The sequence below is a fragment of the Onychostruthus taczanowskii genome, unplaced genomic scaffold (assembly GCF_017590055.1).
Source record: "Onychostruthus taczanowskii isolate IOZ18803 unplaced genomic scaffold, ASM1759005v1 scaffold14, whole genome shotgun sequence".
NCBI classification, from domain to species: Eukaryota; Metazoa; Chordata; class Aves; order Passeriformes; family Passeridae; genus Onychostruthus; species Onychostruthus taczanowskii.
In genome coordinates, this window is record NW_024498573.1 from 6,454,903 (window position 1) to 6,473,648 (window position 18,746).

Here is an 18,746-nt window from a genome sequence, read left to right on the forward strand (position 1 = left end):
ACCGCTGCTGGCACAGTGCCCCTGCACACACCAGTGGGGCTCTTGTGCCAGGAGACCCCCTTCCCCACAGCCGGGCAGGGCACGGTGATTTTGCGGTGACATTGGGTGCCGCGGCTGATTTTGCGGGTGCCATCGGGCGCCGCCGCACCGCGGGCACCCGGCGGAGGTCTGGCGCGGCACCGGGGGTGGGATGTGGCCCCGGCCGTGGCAGGCGGGGACTCGGGGGCGGTGACGTCTCGCCGTGAGGAAACAGCTGCTGGCCAAGGACGAGCGCTCGGCCACAGGAACAGCCCGAGCGCGGCCGCGGCTCCTGCGAGCGCACCCGGGAGGCTCCGCGCTGCCGGTCAGTGCCCGCTGCGGGCCGGGGCACCGCGGGGTGCGGGCACAGGGGTGCGGGCCGGGGCGCCCGACGGGGCCGGGCACTTTTTTCCGCAATGGCCTGGGGGGAGGAAAGTCGTGGAAAGCCCTGGCTGTGCCGGGCGGTGAGCTGTGCAAGCGGAGGCTCCCTCCAAGGGGTGGCTGCAGGGGGAGTCCCTGGGGTTTTTTTCTTTTTACGAAAAATCTTTCCTTCCTAACAAAGCCCCGGGGGCTGCGCTGTCGGTGCTGCTTTTTGAGGTGGGCGCTGGCGGGGCTGCGGCCCCGCTGGGTGTGTCCCGGCCGGGATGCGCCGTGGTCCGCGCTTTGGTGCCGCGGCGCTGCGGAAACGCCCACCGCTCCTTCCAGCCGGGATCCACGCTCAGGATCCCCCCTGCTTTGGTACCCACCAAGTCGTGGCCAGGTAAACGCAGCCCACAGCAGCCCAAAGGCTCGGAGCTCCTGAAGGCCTGGGAGGATTTTTGGCAGTAGGGTGGGGCAGGGCATTTTGGGGAAGTCCCTAGCCCTGTCAGGAAGATGGTCCGGTATTTTTAACCCGGGGAATCTCGCTTTGCTTCAGGACAGCGGGTGGCGGGGCACTGGGTGTTGTGGCCTCTGTGCTGGGGGAGCCCCCCAAGGCAGTCGGGCCCTTGGGGTACAGCCCTGAGCTCACACCCCTGGGGGGCTTTGGAGAGCCTGGAGAGGTGCACTGCTGGCGAAACAGAGGCTTCCACAAGGGCTGTGCACATCACTTAGGATTTATTTCTCACGGGATCCCCATAACCCACATTTCTCCGTTGTTGGGTGGGGGGCAGGTGTACCCCCATGCTGGGCCACTGCTGCCCGATGGATGGGGTGTGTTTGTGCGGGGATTTTCCCGGGGATGCTCTCCCGGGATCCGCGGAGGTGTCTGCAGCAGCAGGGGACAGGGACGGGGCACCACAAGGACAGGTCGGGGGCTGGGTGTGGTCGGCAATTCCCCCCCAGTGCCGAGATGAGTTGGGCGTTCTCAGCCCCGCTGCCGCATGCACGGAGTGAGGGAGAAGGGCTGTGCCATGCTGGGATTTCCCCACGCCCAGGAGGGTACACAGCTTCGTGTGCAGGCTGCAAAGGGGCATTAACAGGCTGCTTGTGCCAGGGGTGGGATCCCTTGGCACCCACCCAGCGCCCGGCCGCAGTGCGGCCCCACTGCGTGCGGGACTTGTGGGGCTGTGCCCGGCCAGGAGCCACGGGAAGGGATGAGGATCACAGCCTCCCCAGCTGGAGGGGGAAGGGGAGGTGAAAGCAGCTCTGCGTTTCTGCAAAACTCTCTCCCCTCTGCCACGGTGCCTGTGGGTGCTTTTAAAAGCCTCCTGCAGCCAAGCAGGGGGGCCCAGCTGCACAGATGGTTGCAGGGCTGGGTCTCCCCTCGCATGGGAGCTCCTGCAGGGATGTGCAGCCAAGCCAGGGAAGTTCATGTGATTTCTCCTGCTCGCTCCATGGCATGAAACCGAACTCCTCTGGGCTCAGAAATCCCCCAGGGTGGCCCTGCTCTGCTCTGAATTTTTCTGCAACGTGTCTCCGAGGGAGGGTGAAGGAGCCAGGCGGGGCCGTGCCTCATGGCTGGCCTCAGCTGACGCTCAGCGGTTCATTCATGGCCAGGCTCCATTTTCCAGCTGTTTTTCTCCCTCTATCAGCTTCTCTCAGAGCAAATGGCGCTGTTGGGGGACTTTCTCTGGGAGGGTGGGGAGAGCCCACACCGCAGTGGGTTGCAGTTATAAATAGTGCTGGTGTTAATAAAACAACCTGCGAGTTACCCTGGAAACCCAGCTGTGTTTCCTGGTCTCCAAGGATGTGTGGGACTGGTGGTGGCCTTGATCGCTGCACAGAAACTCAGATAACAGCTCTGGGGATATTGTGGGGGCTGCCCAGAACCATGAGACAAGGAAAAGTCCCCAGCAGCTGCTGAAGCTGGGATGGCTCCAGGGCTTGGGGCTGCAGGGGAGCAGAAGGGACACTGAGGGGTGCAGTGAGAAGGCCCAGCCCTGCAGAGGATGCTCGGCCCGTTTCAATGTATTCAGCACATTTTTCCCCCCTGGTTTCTCTTGGTACTGACAGGAAGCTGTGCAGGCTCTGTGCTGCCCCTGGCCTGTGGGGTCCCCTCAGTGCCAGGTACCAAAGGCTCAGTAATCACAGGGTGGCTGTGCAAAGCCAGCAAAGCCCCTCTCCCTGCTCCATCCTGCAGCACCTGGCAGTGCTCTCCCATGGGCACCACCCCCCAGGAGGGAGCAAACCCTCCCTTAGCTCACACAACCTGCAGAGAGGGGCCTTGGCTCACACTGACATTTCTGTTCCTTTCCACAGCTCCTCCTTTCCCTCACTCCAGTGAATTCCAGCTTGGGAACCATGGCACCTCAAGGAAAGGTAAGGGTGACCTCCACATGGCAGGGGTGGGCCCAGGGCAGACCCCAGAGCTGGGGCAGTGTCTCCAGCAGCAGCAAGGTTGTGGTGACGTGCTTGGACACCATGCTGCCCAGAGCCTGTTTACATTCCTGCCTGTCCAGCCAGTGCTGTCTGGATGTGAGGCAGATGGGGGAAGTGCTGGGCTGGGGAGCAGGGACAGCAAGGAGCAAAAATCCTTTTGGGACCACAGTGGGATGGGGGAGGGAAGTGGGGCCGTGGGAAGGGGAGGAGAAGAGATGTTGCACTGGGGATTTGGGCATTTGATGGACAAAACTCCCTCCTGAGCGTGCTGCAAGGCATGCAGCCCAGTTTGGGCCTTTCCCCTCTCCCCAGCCTGGATTACTTCCCACTCCAGACTGGGGCTGGTGCAGTGTGGCAGCTGGGTGAGCAGGTGCTCCCCTGCAGCCAGGAAAACATCTCAGTGTGGGTGGAAAACGCTGCCTCGGTGGGCAGGCGTGGCTGGCTCAGTGCAGCCTGCCTGCTGGCAGGGGAGGAGTCCCAGCCCAGAGCCTCCCTTCTGCTCTGCTGGGGCCTGGCTCTGCTTTCCATTCCCTGGAGAAATCAAGCAATTATTTCCTCCAACCTTACTACCCAAAGCTTCCTGCCCAGCTAAGGCAGTGGTTGCTCTGCGTGGGGAAACTGAGGCACAGTCAGGTGAGCATTTCCTGCAGTAGTCCAGGACCCCAAGCAGCCATGGGGTGGAAGAGAGCAAAGCCACGCTGGGAATTTTGCTTCCACCCTCCTGGCCCCAGTGTGGCTTATTTTTAGCTGGGAGGTCCCGGGCAGGCCAGGATGACTCAGGCTGGAGGAGGGGAGGCAGGAGGCCCCTGGCAGCTGAAACAGGATGGAAAGTGGGATGGGGGTATGAAGAGTATGCAGTGGGCAGGATGCTGTTTCCATCCTAACTGATGTTCCCTCATTTCCCTGGGGCTCATTCCCATAGAGAATGCAAGGAGTGTGGGGTGATGAGGAGCACTGAGCTCCTGCCTCAGTTTCCCTTGCCCCAGTAAGGCAGGCAGCTCATGCTTCGATGGCTCAGCAGGCAGGAGCACAGCCCTGCTCTTCCTCTCCATTTAACCAAAGCCAACATCTTGACTCCCAATACCCTCCAGCCACTCTTGTTCACTCCTGCTGCCTCCAGGCACCTCCTTTGCCTTGCCATTTATTTCCATTCCCGTAAGGCATGTGTGTGGGAGCAGCTTGTGCCAAGCCAGGAGGGTCTGGGAGCTGCTGGGAAGTGGGGCTAAATCCAGCTGTCCCGATGAATCACCTGCAATACGATCTGTCCCGTGCCCGCCGGGTTCCCTGGAAGGGCAGCATCTCCTCCTGCTCCTGCCACAGGGGACACCAATGCCAGCAGCTCCTCCCACGAGGGCTTGTGGGATGTGCCCAGTTTCTCTCTGGAAACAGGAGGAGAGAGGCTGGTTTGTTTCTGAGGGTGCTGGGGAGGATGTGCAGCAGAGCTCTTGTGCCGTGACATTGGGAAGGGCCCAGGAGAGCGGTGGGTGTGGAGCTGCCCTGAGTCCATCCTTGGGCTCATTCCTGGAGGCACTTCCTGGGTCAGGGACATTGATGCCCATCTTCTCCGAGGATATGCTGGCTTTGATGTCCATGCTGGCAGCAGGCCTGGGCTTTTGTGCAGCTCCTGAGATCTTAGAGAAGCCGTGCAGCAGATCCTGAGCAGATGAGCCCAGGGAGGTGCACATACCCAGCTGGCACGTGGTACAAGCAGAGCCAAGGGAGGATGCTCAGTTTCCCAGAGTGCTGGCACAGCTGACAGCCCCAGCTCAGCTCCCAGCCCTCCTGATTCTCAGCACAACTAATAAAGAAATGCTGCTGCTCGGTTCTTCCCACTCTGTGCCTCTGGTGGGGATGTATCCCAGTTCCTCATGTGGGGCCAGGATGGTTTCACCTCTGCTTCCACCCACGGTGGTGCTGATCGCATTCAGGGTCCGGCTCCAGGCTCCCGTGGGGTGAATTCCCTGAACAAAGCTGACCTGGGAAGGGGGATTTCAGTCCCTCCTTTTTCCTGAGGTCGCTGGAGGTGTCATTCCTGAGCAGTCTGGAAGTGGCTGAAGAGCAGATAGAAGTGAATCGTATAAACCCCCAGGATTTCTCAGGCACTCAGGAAAGTCTTTCTCAATACCCAGGGTCTCTGCTCCAGCCCCTTGGATCAGCTTGGGCCCCATGGGAGTGCATGCTGGAGCAGGACAAACTGTTGGCAGCTCTGATGCTTCTCAGAGTTTTCCACTTAGCAGCCCATTTGTGCCTGTAATTTTGTCTCCTTGCTTGGAGGCCATGCAGAGCCTGGGCATCCTCAGCATCCAGAGAGGTTCCTTGCTTGTAACAGGCACTGGAAAATTAATTCCCTCTGTAGGGAGAGTAAACAGGAAAGGAAACAATTGCAGAGGAGAACAACTGTTTATGTCTGAGCTTGAGCTTTACCTTGGGCAGCCTGAGCCATACGGATCTGACCTCAGTCCTGCTCAGCTTCAGCTTCTCCTTCCCCCATCCCACTGGGGCTGCTCCTTCCCCTTGTACCTTCTGCCTCCTTTCCCGTAGGTCTACAGGGGCTCAGTGAAGGATTTCCAGGGCTTTGATGCCAACCAGGATGCAGAGGCCTTGTACAATGCCATGAAGGGATTTGGTATGGATGCTCCTCCAGACTGTCCCAGGGCTACCCTTGGTGTCCCTTATTCCCTGGCTGACTCTTGCATGGCTGGGTGTCCTGCATCACCTCCCCTCTCAGCTGGCTTTAGCAGTGTGCTAAAGCTCTCCTGGGTTCCTCTCCTTGCTGGGGCCAGCTTGGTCTGCTTGTCCTCCCAGCCCCACCTCCAGAGCAGCTCTGGGCACAGCAGGGTGGCTGTGGTGACTCCTGGCTCTCCACAGGCAGTGACAAGGAGGCCATCCTCGACCTCATCACATCCAGAAGCAACAAGCAGCGGGTGGAGATCTGCCAAGCCTACAAGTCCCTCTATGGGAAGGTAAAGCCAGGAACACTCCCTGCCCCATGGCCCCACGTGTCCCACTCTCCCAAACACAAGTGGCCATGGCTGCCACCACCCAGCCCTCACAGGGACCCAGCACTCCCTGGACCCACCTGGAGATGCTGTGGAGCAAGGGATTCCCCAGCCCCTTTCTCCCCCTCCACCAGGACCTCATTGCAGACCTGAAGTACGAGCTGACGGGGAAGTTTGAGCGGCTGATCGTGAGCCTGATGCGGCCCCCAGCTTACGGAGATGCCAAAGAGATTAAAGATGCCATCTCGGTAAGGGGTGGGCACGCTGCCCAGGGCCCCTCTGAGGGCACCCCAGCCACCCCCAGGGCTCATGAGGCTGTGTCTCTGCCCCCAGGGCGTTGGCACGGATGAGAAGTGCCTCATTGAGATCCTCGCCTCCCGCACCAACCAGGAGATCCATGACCTGGTGGCTGCCTACAAAGATGGTGAGGGTTGAGAAAGGGCAGGGGCTGCCCTGTGTCCCCTTGGGCCGCAAAAAGGGCAGAGGTGAAGGGATCCAGGTCTCCAGGCCTGACTTCTTCCCTTCCTCTTCCACCAGCCTATCAGAGAGACCTGGAAGCTGACATCGTTGGAGACACCTCAGGCCACTTCAAGAAGATGCTTGTTGTTCTGCTTCAGGTATGTCCATCTGTCCAGCATCTGTAGGTGGTGGGTGCCTGTGCCCTGCAGAGCTGAGCCCATCTCTCTCCCACAGGGTGCCAGGGAAGAGGATGATGTGGTGAGCGAGGACTTGGTGGAGCAGGATGCCAAGGTGAGGCTTGGTGGGTCACTCTGATAAGTGATATCTGGGCAGGGAAGGGGCTGGTGCCATTGGGACATCTGGATTTGGGCTGCAAAAGGTGGGTGGGTGCCAAGGGAGCACCCTGAGTCAGGCTGTGCCACCTTCCCCTCCCACCAGGACCTGCTGGAAGCTGGCGAGCTGAAATGGGGCACAGATGAGGCCCAGTTCATCTACATCCTTGGCCGGAGGAGCAGGCAGCATCTCCGCCTGGGTGAGCATCACCTGCGAGCTCAGGATGGGCCTGAAGATACCTTGGCAGCTTCTTCAGGCATCTGCTTGCTCTCATCCCACAGTCTTTGATGAATATCTGAAGATTGCTGGGAAGCCCATTGAGAGGAGCATCCGGGGGGAGCTCTCTGGTGACTTTGAGAAGCTGATGTTGGCTGTGGGTAAGCCAGCCCCACGTGGGGATCCTGTAAAAACACATCACTGCCCTTCCTGGGCTGGGAGGGCTCAGCACCAGGGCCAGCAGGGTCAGGGCTGTGGCTGTACCTGGTATCATGGAGCTCAGGGAGGCTCCTTCAGGATGGGTGGGGATGCTGGATGTGGTTCCCATGGGGTGTGGGTGCTCAGAAGTTGGGGGCACTGGTGAAGCTGGATGCTGGCGTCCCTCACCACACCTCAATTTCCCTGCAGTGAAATGCATCAGAAGCAAAGCAGAGTATTTTGCTGAAAGGCTCTACAAGGCCATGAAGGTGAGTGTATTTCCCCTTATCTACAGGGTCCCCCCAGCATTGCAGGGATCTGGCCAGAGGAGGGGTCCCCTTGCCATGGGGTGCTGCTGGAGAGCAGGGTGACACAGGTCCATGAAGGCAGGACTTGGGTGACCTGCGGTCTCTGCCCTTCCCTCCAAAGGAGTTATTCCTTCAGACCCAGGGCTGGGTAGAAATCAGATAGAGGGTCCAACATGTGATGGGCTGAGCAGAGTTGCTTGGCCATCCCAGGCTTGATGTGGGGTTGGTCCCTTGCAGGGTCTGGGCACGAGGGACAACACGCTGATCCGCATCATGGTGTCGCGCAGTGAGATCGACATGCTGGACATCCGGGAGGTGTTCAGGACCAAGTATGAGAAATCTCTCTACAATATGATAAAGGTAAGTGCTGGGGGTCCTTGCTCACCCTCTAAGCAGCTGCTGGTACTGCCTCCCTCTTGATGCCAGCGCCCCTGGGAGGGCTCTGCTGGGTGTCCATCTCTGAGGACAGGGTTCAGCGAGACCCTTCTGCATGAGCCCATCCCATGGCACTGCCTTTTTTTTACCTACTGCTTGGTCCTCTGTCTCCATCTGCTTTTCCAGGAGGACACGTCTGGGGAGTACAAGAAGGCTCTGCTGAAGCTGTGTGGAGGGGACGATGAGTAAGACCACCTGTCACCCCCTTTGTCCCTCTTCATTCCCTTGGTGCTGGGTACAACATCTGGGTCAGAGGCTGGTGGAGCACCTGGACCAGCAGCACCCACAGTGGTTTGGTACAGGGGGCCCTGTGGCCCCTGTGCATGACCAGCCACAGTGTCACGGTCCCTTATTGGCACTTGGGAGCCCTGAAGGGCAGGGCCAAACCCCTGGAGGGAGGACGCTCTGTTGGGGAAGGTTGGGATTCACCACACATTTCCTCCCATTCCCACCCATCCAGCCCCACAGCAAGCACCTGGTTCCTGCCCCTGTGCCCAGTGGATACAAAACACCCCTCATGGAGGAGCAAGACAGGGTGAAGGGGGGCTGCTGGCAGGTGCAGGGCCCCCGTGGCTCACTGTGCCCTGTCCTTGCCCTCCGTTGCAGTGCTGCAGGTGAGTTCTTCCCCGAGGCGGCGCAGGTGGCCTATCGGATGTGGGAGCTTAGTGCGGTCAAAGTAGAGGTCAGCACCCCCACCCCCCTGCACCCCTCTATGCTGCCTGCCAGCTTGGGACCCCTGGCTGCTCCTCTCTGCCGTGGGGCACAGCCAGCCCCACAGCTCTGCTCTGACTCTCGCTCCCCGGCTTCTCTCGATGCCATTCTCTGGTTTTGGGGTACAAGGTTGGCAGGATGTAACCGTGGCAGGGCTGGCTGCCCCCCGTGGGCTTCACTAACCCCCTCCTCTCTCTGAGGACTTCCTCCCTTGGGGCAGTGGGTCCTGCATGTCTCTGCAATGCATCACATGCAGCCCTGGCTCCAGTGCCCACCAAAGAACTCCTGCCCCCTGGGGTAGCCCAGAGCTGGCCAGTGCGTGGCTGCAGTATGGGGAGCAGCAACCTGCATGCAGCTGAAACTCCCACAAAAGAGTGCTTTGGGATGTGCAGAAAATACACTCTGAGCCCTACATGAACATTGTGAGGAAGGAGGTGTGTTTGGAGCATAAGGACACAGGAGGACAGAACTGTAGGGCAGGAGTGGGCACCCTTTTAGCAACTCATGCTCTGTCTCTCAGTGACATGGCCAGCCCAGGCTGAGATGTTCCAGGCTAGGGCAGGCAGGTGTAACACTGGGCAGGGCACCAAGACTCCAGGGACTGTCAGTTGCTGTTTTCTTCCTGCACTCTGCTGGTCTGGCTATGGTTTACCCCTTAATGGAAGGGGTGACAGTGGTGGGGAGATCCTCACTGATCCCCAGGTGCTTGCACTAACACAGAACCTGCTTTGGCCTCAGCTTGCTGGGTGGCACCTTCCCTCTTCTCCATCTCTCCATCCCTCCCTCTCTCCATCCCTTCATCCCTTCCTCCCTCCCTCTCATCTCGAGGGTGAGGATGACCCCCTCTCTGCATCCACAGCTGCGAGGAACCGTGCAGCCTGCAGGAGACTTCAACGACGATGGGGACGCGCAGGTGCTGAGGAAGGCGATGAAGGGCCTGGGTAAGTGGGGACCGTGAGTTTAGGCCCGTCCTGCCGCTCCTCAGCAGCTCCTGGGGCACAAAATCCACCCTACATGGCTGCATGGATGCCCCAGGGGGAACAGAGACGGAGCTGTGGGAGTTCTCCCTTCCCCACCTGCCCAGTTTGCAGGGGTGGCGATGTGCTTGTGACCAGGGGTGACACGGTGACACAGTGTGGCTCTGCTGTCCTTGCAGGCACGGACGAAGGGGCCATCATAGAGGTGGTGACCAAGAGGAGCAACGCCCAGAGGCAACAGATCCTAAAGGCTTACAAGGCTCATTATGGCAGGGTACTGCAGTCTCCATCCCACCCTGTTCCTCCTGCCCACATCCTGCCCCCTCCCACGTGGAGATCAGCCCCTCACTGAAAGGAATCCTGCCCAGGGAGCAGTGGGCAGCTGGGGCACACCCACATGCCCTGGCATGACTACCCAAAGAGAAACAGAGTTGTCACAGCAGCCTCCCACTCTGGGTGCCCCCCAGCCCAAGCAGGGTGTCCCTTCCCCTTGTCTTGCCCCATCCTCAGCTCTGCACAGAGGACTGCAGAGCCAGAATCTCCCCAGAGCCACCCGAATATGTGACTTTAAATTGCTCCAAGGTTTTTCACAGATCTCTCCAATCCCTAAGCTCTCCTCCCCTTCTTTTCTCTCGTGTTGTCTCAACTGGTCCATCCCTGCAGAAGCAGCTGGGGACTGAACCCTCAAACGTTTTTGCAGGACCTGATGGCAGACCTGAAATCCGAACTGTCTGGCAGCTTGGCCAAGCTGATCCTCGGGCTGATGCTGACACCGGCGCAGTACGACGCCAAGCAGCTGAGGAAAGCCGTGGAGGTAATTGTCACACTGCTGGTGGCCCGGGGCTGTCAATGCCAACAGCTTCACATGTCCCAGGGTCTCTCCTATGGAGAAGAAATGATCAGAAAGCACCAGTACAAAGACCTGGTTTGCACTCAAGACTTGCATGCCTCTTTGCAGCCCAGCATGCTCAGCCAGCTGGTGGCCACTGGAGAGCCAGGGTAGGGGCAAACCAGTGACATGCACTGCTATGCACCAGTCACAGCAGCTGGGACCCCACTAGCAGTGTACTCGGACACTTCCATGTTGATTCCTACCAGCCCTTGGGGCCATTTGCTGGATATAGACTTTTCCCACATGGTTGCCCCTTCTTGCCTGGCACTGCATGGCAGTGCCATCCTGTCCCCATTTGGTGTTGGCACCTGCAGCACCCACCATGGCACTCTCTTCCAGGGGGCCGGCACAGATGAGAGCGTCCTCATCGAAATCATGGCCACGCGGAACAACCAGGAGATCAGGGCTATCAACGAGGCCTATCAGGAAGGTAGGGCACAGGAGGGACGGGAGGAGCACCCAATTTTTGGGCACAGAGCACACTGTGCAAGGCCCTTCCAGAGCCCAGGCAGAGTTTTGTCTCTGGGTTGGGTCCATGGCTCGGTGCTGTGAAGGTCTGTTAGTCCCCCCAGCAGAGCACTGGTCCTCACCTCGCTCCATCTCATGGTGACACATGCCCCAGCTCTGCCATCATTGTCTCCTTCCCTGAAAGCTCTTTCAAAATGATCCTATTTCCTCCAGAGTACCTGGAGAAGAGGCTGTGCTTATGCTCAAGGCATTAGAGCTGCTGGGGTGATCCCTTCTTCCCTGGGTTTTAATTCAGCATCTGCTTCAGCCATGCTTCCCGTGGGGATCACGGGGACAACAGGCACTGGTGGGTGGGAATCTGAGCTGCAGGCTCAGCCATCCCTTCTCCACAGCCTACCACAAGAGCCTGGAAGATGACCTGAGCTCTGACACATCAGGGCATTTCAAGAGGATTCTCGTCTCCCTGGCTCTGGTAAGAGCAGCTCTCACTGGCTCTTTTCCTCTCCCTGCCACAGGCAGTGCTGGGGGTCTGGAAGGACAGTGACTGAAGACACAGCATCCCTGCCTGGGGGCAGTGCTGCTGGACTCTGTCTGCCACCCCCTCACTTGGGGCTCTCAAGGAGATGTCCCCTCTCCATCTCCATGATTTTTTTATCCAACCACAGGGCAACCGTGATGAAGGACCAGAGAACCCCACACAGGCACACGAAGATGCCAAGGTGAGACCCATATTGGCAGTGCTTTCATGGGCTTTGCATTAAAAAAAAAAAAAGGAGAGGATGTTGCATGCCCTGCTCTGGAATTGACATTCTCAGGGAAGCAAATGCTGCTGGGCCAGGGTCTCTGTAAAGTGCAGGGGGAGATGCCAGGTGAAATGAAACCCTTGGAAGTAAAGCTCCCATACCTGATTCCTGAAGCTCTGCTGCTCCATGCATGGGGAGGCAGCCCCAGGGAGTTCCCCACCTGTAGGCTGCAGCCTTTCTTGTGCAGAGCTGCCACTCTGGGGTTCAATAACACACACTGACACTGAAATTTGGCTCTTGAGCTTCAGACACAGCTTTGGGCTGGTCTGCAGGAGCCACCCACCTCTGTGTGTTGTGCAGGGGGCAGATCTGACACACTGGGGTGCTCCAGACCTCTCCTGGTGTGGTGAGACACAACTGGAGGGGGAAGGCTGAGCAGCCAGAAGCAGTGCAGGGAGGTGTAGGGGCCATTCCCTGGCTGAGCTGCTGGTCCCAGGAGACCTGTGACCCACAGGCTGTGTCCCCTGAGCTCCTGCTCCTCAGGGCCGGGGCTTTTCTTTAAGGGGCTGGGAAGATCTGTGCAGGCTGAGAGGTCTTGCTTGGCTGTGCTGTGCCAGCACTGGATGTTCCAATGCTGGGGAGAGCAGCACAGCATTCCCAGCAGGGCTGCCGCCAGCAGAGGGAGTGGATGCTGTGCTGCCTGTGTGCCTGTCCATGCACTGCCTGCACCCTGCCACGTTCTCTGCCTGCACCTCTGTCCATGCACTGCCTGCACCCGGCCACGCTCTCTGCCTGCACCTCTGTCCATGCACTGCCTGCACCCTGCCACGCTCTCTGCCTGCACCTCTGACCATGCACTGCCTGCACCCTGCCACGTTCTCTGCCTGCACCTCTGCTCCTGCCTTTTCTTGACTATCTAAAAACAGAAGCGAGACAAAATTAGGAGAATAAAAAGCACTTATATTTATTGAAGGGCCTTCAGGTACATTTAGGACACGTGTAGCCCCCCCAAGGGCTACACCCAGAAATGGATGACGTCATGGGTTTTCATGCTTTTATAAGTTTGCTCCATTTGCATATTAGGGGTTAATATTCCAATTACAGTTTCAGGTAATGAAGTCATTTACCCCAAGTTTGCTCCCCCCCAACTCCCTTTTGTTTACATTTCTACGGGCCTAAGACAATAAGGTGTCCTTGATTCCCAGGCCTGAATTAATTGTTTTGTCTTACTAAAATGGGAAAGCAGTAGCTAACACTCTACATGGAGTTTAGAGTTATACACTAAGGCATTGCAGGATTATAAATCTATGAAAAATATAAAAGCTGAAATCCTAAAGCATCACTGCCCATTCACTGCCTGCACCCCTGCTGCATGTGCTGCTGCTCACCTCACCCTGCTGCACAGAGAGAGCCAGGGATGACATGCACAGGGACAAGCCAGCCAGGTGGCACCTGACCTGGCACCACGCTGTGTTTTGTCAGCAAAGCTGCCCTTCCCCTCGTCCCACAAGCAGAGGGAGCCAGCCTAAAGCCAGGCAAGGATGCTCCAAGAGGAGCAATAGGCTGGCACCCAAGCTCCAGGGCTGGGGGACTCGCTTTATTTGGCCAAAGACCACCCTCCCAAGGTACTGGTGTAGAGGCCAAACTGGAGGAGGACACAGGTCCTGCTCATGGGGAAGCAGGGGACCCGGGGACAGGTAGTTTTAAGGGATTTTGCTGGACTTCCCTTGCCTTGTCAGGGAATGATAAAGGTTGAGCAGCACCTTCTGACCCTGTTGTCTTCCTGTCTCTCTCTCTCCACCAGGTTGTTGCTGAGACCCTGGTGAGTGCCTGCCTTTTTGCTACTCACCCTTCTGCATATTTGAAGGGATGCTGCAGTCCTGGGGTGCAGGGCTGGGGCTGGGAATTGCAGCCCCACAAGCCAGGCCTTTCTGACCACATGGGCTGTGCTCACTGGCTTGGGACTCTCGCATGAGGATAGGGGACAAGGGGACAGGTGGGACCTGCAGTGAGGGCACTTCCCTGCAGTGTGGGGCAGGAGAGGGAGAAGGGCACCTGCCCTGCCCCTGGGGACCAAGCCTGCCTGCTGCCTGCATGTGGGACCTCAGGGCTGGCTTCTCTGGCTCCCCAAAAGTGGGAACTGGGGAAGGGGTGACTTTCTCCTGCAACAGCCTAACAGATGAGATGAGCACAGCCTCCCACTGATGCCCACAGAGGAATGGCAGCTGTTCATTCATGGGCAGCACTGCTGTGGCCCAGGATGGCTTCTGTGTCTGGCAGCCCTGAATTTCCTCTTCAGGAGGTGTTGGTCACCCCTGAAACATCCTCCACAAAGGACAAAAAAAGTCTTAACCATGAGCATTGCAGAGCTTTTTCCATAAAAACTAGAAAACATCTTTTCTTAGAGATAATCTATGACTGTGCAGCTTCGCATCCATGGAGAAGAAATGTCTTTTTTAGCGGGAAAAAATCCCCAGCTATTTTCCTGCTCATAATCTCTTTACAAAAGGGTTTCCGGTCAGGACTGGCTGTCCCAGGAGGAGCTTTTTGACACCTGTGTCCCTCTCTGCTATATCTCCCTCTTCACTCTTTATTCTCTCCCAGAAACTTGCTGATGTCTCCAGCAATGACTCCAGCGACTCCCTGGAGACCCGATTCCTCAGCATCCTCTGCACCCGCAGCTACCCCCACCTCTGCAGAGGTAGGATCACACTTCTCCATCAGCTGCAACACAAGTGCTTGGATTTGGGCTGGGTGGGAGATGGGGAGATGGGGGTCTCCTCAAGGCTGAGGTTGAGCCCTGTCTCCCCAGCTGTGGTGGGGATGAGGCAGTGGGAAGAGATGGTATGGCCCGGCATTTGAGGTGGCTTATTGAAGTCACCCAAGCCTGCTCTGGTCCCACCTGATCCAGAAGTCTCCACAGCTGAGGCTCGAGTCTCCGGGGTGCCCAGGGCTGGGGTGGAACAGCTCAGCAATGCCCTTTCCTGTCCCCATCCCCAGTGTTCCAGGAGTTCATCAAGATGACCAACCACGACGTGGAGCACGCCATCAAGAAGCGGATGTCGGGAGATGTGAGGGACGCCTTCGTGGCCATCGGTCAGTGCCCCCTCTGGACAGGGCACCCCGCAGGGCAGACTGTCCTGCCTTTAGCTGTCACTTTAGCTGTCACTGCCACGGCAGTGGGGCAGCAGATTCCTGCTGCTATTGGGCCGTGGAGACTCCCACTGAGGCATGGAGTTGGGGAATTTATAGGGTCTCTAGAGAGGGCCAGGCCTGCACCCTTGTACCAAGGAGGGCTTGTGGCTGAGACAGTGGTGCCACAACTCCTTGCTGTGATGTGTCCCCTGGGTGCCAATAACCCTCTTTCTGTCCCCTCTGTGTGTTGCAGTCCGGAGTGTGAAGAACAAGCCGGCTTTCTTTGCTGACAAGCTCTACAAGTCCATGAAGGTGGGGACAGACCCTCCTGGGGCTGGGCTGTGGGAGAGGCTGTGCTGGGCTTCTTTGGGACTGTGCTTTAACCCCATGGAAAGGATGGGGTTTGTCCTCTGGCTGTCCCTGAGGGAGTAGGGAGGGCTGAGCTCAAACCAACGTCTGTGGTTGTCAGGAAATGTGTCAGGCTTATGTCTTTCTGGCAGCAAGTCCACCATATGTCCAAGGAGAGATCACAGAACAGTTAGGGTTGGAAGGGACCTTTAAAGGTTTCGTCTAGTCCAATTCCCTTCAATAAGCAGGGATGTCTTCAAGACCATTGAAGGCCCCATCCAACCTGGCTGTGAATGTTTCCATAGAGGGGAGATCCATCACCTTTCTGGGCAACTTGTGCCAGTTTCACCACCCTCACTGTAAAAAAATTCTTCCTTGTTGTTGTGATAAGACACGAAATGATGACACAGACACTGCTGCTCTCGAGGGGAACAAAAAAGAAAAAACTTTATTTTCTGACTCTAACATTTATAGTTTTCCAAAGGTGACAGTGGATTGGAGGGTGACAGTGCCACCTCTCCAATGCCACTGGACAGACCAAGGGTCCATCAATTCTCTCCACCTCCATGAAAGAATGCAAAACATAGGTTATTTACAGAACTGTGTGTGAGAAAGTTTGTTGAAAGAATGTAAACATCAGAAGGCTTAACAAAGTCTTACAAAATCAAGGCGACACCTTGTAACTAGTCGGAATCTTCTCTTTTAACTTAAAACCATCACCCCTTTTCCTATCACTACATTTCCTGCTAAAAAGTTTGTCTGCATCTTTCTAAAGCCCCTTTTAAGTATCAAAAGACAGCAATAAGATCTCTCCAGAGCATTCTCATCTTCAGGCTGAACAACCTTCCTTCAGCCTTTCCTCACAGGAGAGGGGTTCCAGACTCATTTTTGTGGCCTTCCTGTGGGCCTGATCCCCAGCTTGGACTGTGCTGGAGATGCCAGGAGCATCTGTGAGCACCAGTCCCTGCAGGGCTTTTTGTTCAAGCTCTCCCTTGCAGGGTGCAGGCACAGATGAGAGGACCCTGACCCGGATCATGATTTCTCGGAGCGAGATTGACCTGTTCAACATCCGGGGCGAGTTCATCGACCTGTTTGACAAATCGCTGCACCACATGATTGAGGTGAGGGGACAGGGACATCCCTTCCTGGCTCATCACCTTGTCTGGCTGAATCCTGGCCCTGAGCCCTGAGGGGACCTGAGCCATGAGCAGCACAAGGGCTGAGCATCACCTGGGCAGGGGGAACCTGCCCCCAGGAGCCCCAGAGTTGGCTGGTCTGGCTCTAGAGAGGATGTGCTGGCATCTTCCACTGCTGCAGGGATATCTGCAGGGTGTCCAGGACATGGAGCTGTGCCTTCCCTGTGCCCAGCACCTTGAACTAGGCTTCCCCAGGGCTGGTTCTGACACAGCTCTCCCTCTTGCAGAAGGACACTTCTGGCGACTACCGCAAGGCTCTGCTGGCCCTGTGTGGTGGGGAGGACTAGGTGGCAGCTGGGGCCCTTTGTGTCTGAGCCACAGACACAAAGGGCACGCAGCCACTGCCTTGATGTCACCGCAGCTTCGGGGGCTTCAGGGGACACTCAGTCCCCTCCAGAGAACAACTCACTTAGCGCTGGAAAGCAGCACCACATTGCAAGCGGGGGAGTCTCGGGGAGGGGAGCAGAGGGGTCTGGGTAGGGAGATTGTCTGTCTTGAAGCAAAATAATTCATACCCAAACATGCCACTAAACCAAAGAATTTACCCAGATGGAAAAGACAATTTAAAATCTGATAAATAAAACCTCACTGTTGCTGACCCTGGGGCAAGAGCAGTTGACTTACTGGGGGCAGGTTTGGGTGGGACTGGGAAGCCTTGGTGTCTCCTTGCTCCCGTAGGCAAACTCAGGTAGGAGCCCAGCCCCAGCTCCAGGGAGGGCCCTGAAGACACCACAAAACCTCCCTGAGCAACGCTTCTGCTGAGAAAGGGGCTGAAAATGCATGTGGGGCTGGCAGCAGTGCAGGGACTTCACCAAGGGCTTCACTTCATGCCTCTGAAAATCCCCGGCAGGGTTCATGCCGTTGTGTGGATGATGCTTTCATAAACCAGAGATACAAATCAGACTTGATGGCATCCACCCGTCCTCGCACGCGGTTTCCTGTGCTTTCAAGCTGCTGAAGAAGCAGTGGAAAGGCACATGCCATAGAGGCTACGCCCCCAAACAGTTTGTTTGCACTTCCCCCAACACTCAGGAGAAAAGAACTGGAATTTCCAAAAGCGGGAAATTCCAGCACTTTCAATTGTTTCCAAGTCAGAACAAAAAGTTGTGAATACCCTGGTCTTCCTCAGAACAGCTGGGTGAGGAAAGCTTCACCTTCAAAATATCAAAGCAGTGTTAGGAATAATAACACAATATTATTACAACACTTCAAAACCAGCTGAGGTCAAGAAGCAGCAACATGTAGAGACAAACCAGGGAAGCTGAAACAACTCAGGTGGGTATCATCCCACTAAAAATTCCCTTGATGGCTTCCTGTAAAACATCTCCTTGTAACAAAATAACCTTTCTTGGTAGAAAACAGTCTGGTTTGAAGCTTTTTCACCCTCCTCATACTTCCCATAGAGATGTGGGTTCCTCTGTCTAGTCCCTGTTTGTAAGTAGGATTGGGCATCCCTGTCTAGACAGCATCTGGGGGGCTCAACATACCCCACACCTGCAGCAGCCTACGGGTCACCTGCTTGGCCAGGAACCTGCTGCAAAGACTGAGCAGCTGCAGAAGTTGTTTTGAAGGGATGATGTAACCCCAACCTTCATCTGCCCATCCCTTCCTGCAGCTCTGCGCTGCAGCTCCGAGCTTTGCAGCAGAGGCTTCTGGAGATGAGGGTGGCACAGACTGCAGGGAGCAGAGCTGGCCACCTCCCTGCAGCTGGGAACAGGGCTCAGGAGTGAGGAAAGCCCAAGGAAGTTGTGAGGCTTGGGTGACAGCCCATCACCCCTGGGAGAGGAAGATTTGGGGCAGCAGAGCCCTGTTCCTACAGAGCATGGGGAAACCCTGCACATGGCCATGACATGTGAGCCATCATCTGCTTCATTCTTGTTGCCAAAACAGACACTCCAGAGGTTTGTACAGTGGGGATGTTCCCAGGTGTAAACACTCCAGTAAATTTTCTGGCTGTACCACGATTGTTATACACCAATGGCCAGGGCCATTCACCACCCACAGCCTGGATGTCTCGGAGTGGCACAGGACCACAAGTCAGCCCCTCAGGGCCAGTTCAGGTGATGCCACCACCAGGAGGACTGGCTGACCAGATCACACTGTTCCCAAGGCCAGGAATTTCCCTCGTACCTGCTGCAGGCTGCTCCTACAATGCAGACAAGATCACACAATGTTTGGGCACAGGAAGGGAGAGTGAGATGGGGTTTCCTCCTTGAGCAACTCTCTCTTCTGGAAATGTTCTGCAGGCAAAAATGCTCTGTCTTGCCCCCGTGCCATGGTAATCCATCTCCTGCAGCAGCTGCTGTTTCAGCTGGAGCAGAAAACAGCTGGTGGTATTTGAATTGCTGCAAATACTCAGCACAGTCAATACCCCATTTTGAGTACAGGTTATTTCAGCACCTGCCCTATGCTGGGGTTGGGTCTGCCCTACAAAGAACCACAAACTGGCCTGAGCTCAGCAGAGCTGCCTATCCTAAGGCAATGCCAGGAGCGTTATGGGAACTTGGGAAG

General features: G+C 56.9%; 1 protein-coding gene across 3 annotated transcripts; it reads left to right on the forward strand.

Annotated features, from left to right (window-relative positions):
- The first annotated feature begins 166 nt into the window (after positions 1-166).
- ANXA6 (annexin A6) lies at positions 167-16,833 on the forward strand. Of its 3 annotated transcripts, none has more exons than XM_041398083.1 (26): positions 178-343; positions 2,698-2,757; positions 5,359-5,443; positions 5,686-5,780; positions 5,951-6,064; positions 6,150-6,240; positions 6,354-6,433; positions 6,510-6,566; positions 6,714-6,807; positions 6,890-6,985; positions 7,233-7,291; positions 7,568-7,690; positions 7,892-7,950; positions 8,372-8,447; positions 9,336-9,417; positions 9,633-9,727; positions 10,154-10,267; positions 10,685-10,775; positions 11,206-11,285; positions 11,479-11,532; positions 13,361-13,378; positions 14,161-14,257; positions 14,557-14,652; positions 14,945-15,003; positions 16,038-16,160; positions 16,463-16,833. In XM_041398083.1, exons 2-26 carry the CDS (start codon positions 2,740-2,742, stop codon positions 16,520-16,522), a joined length of 2,016 nt encoding a protein of 671 aa, XP_041254017.1. In that variant the 5' UTR covers positions 178-343; positions 2,698-2,739; the 3' UTR covers positions 16,523-16,833. The 3 variants fall into 3 exon arrangements, with proteins under 3 accessions (XP_041254019.1, XP_041254017.1, XP_041254018.1); XM_041398084.1 differs by lacking the exon at positions 178-343 and adding an exon at positions 652-778; XM_041398085.1 differs by lacking the exon at positions 13,361-13,378 and having other exon boundaries at positions 167-343.
- Positions 16,834-18,746: the final 1,913 nt, after the last annotated feature.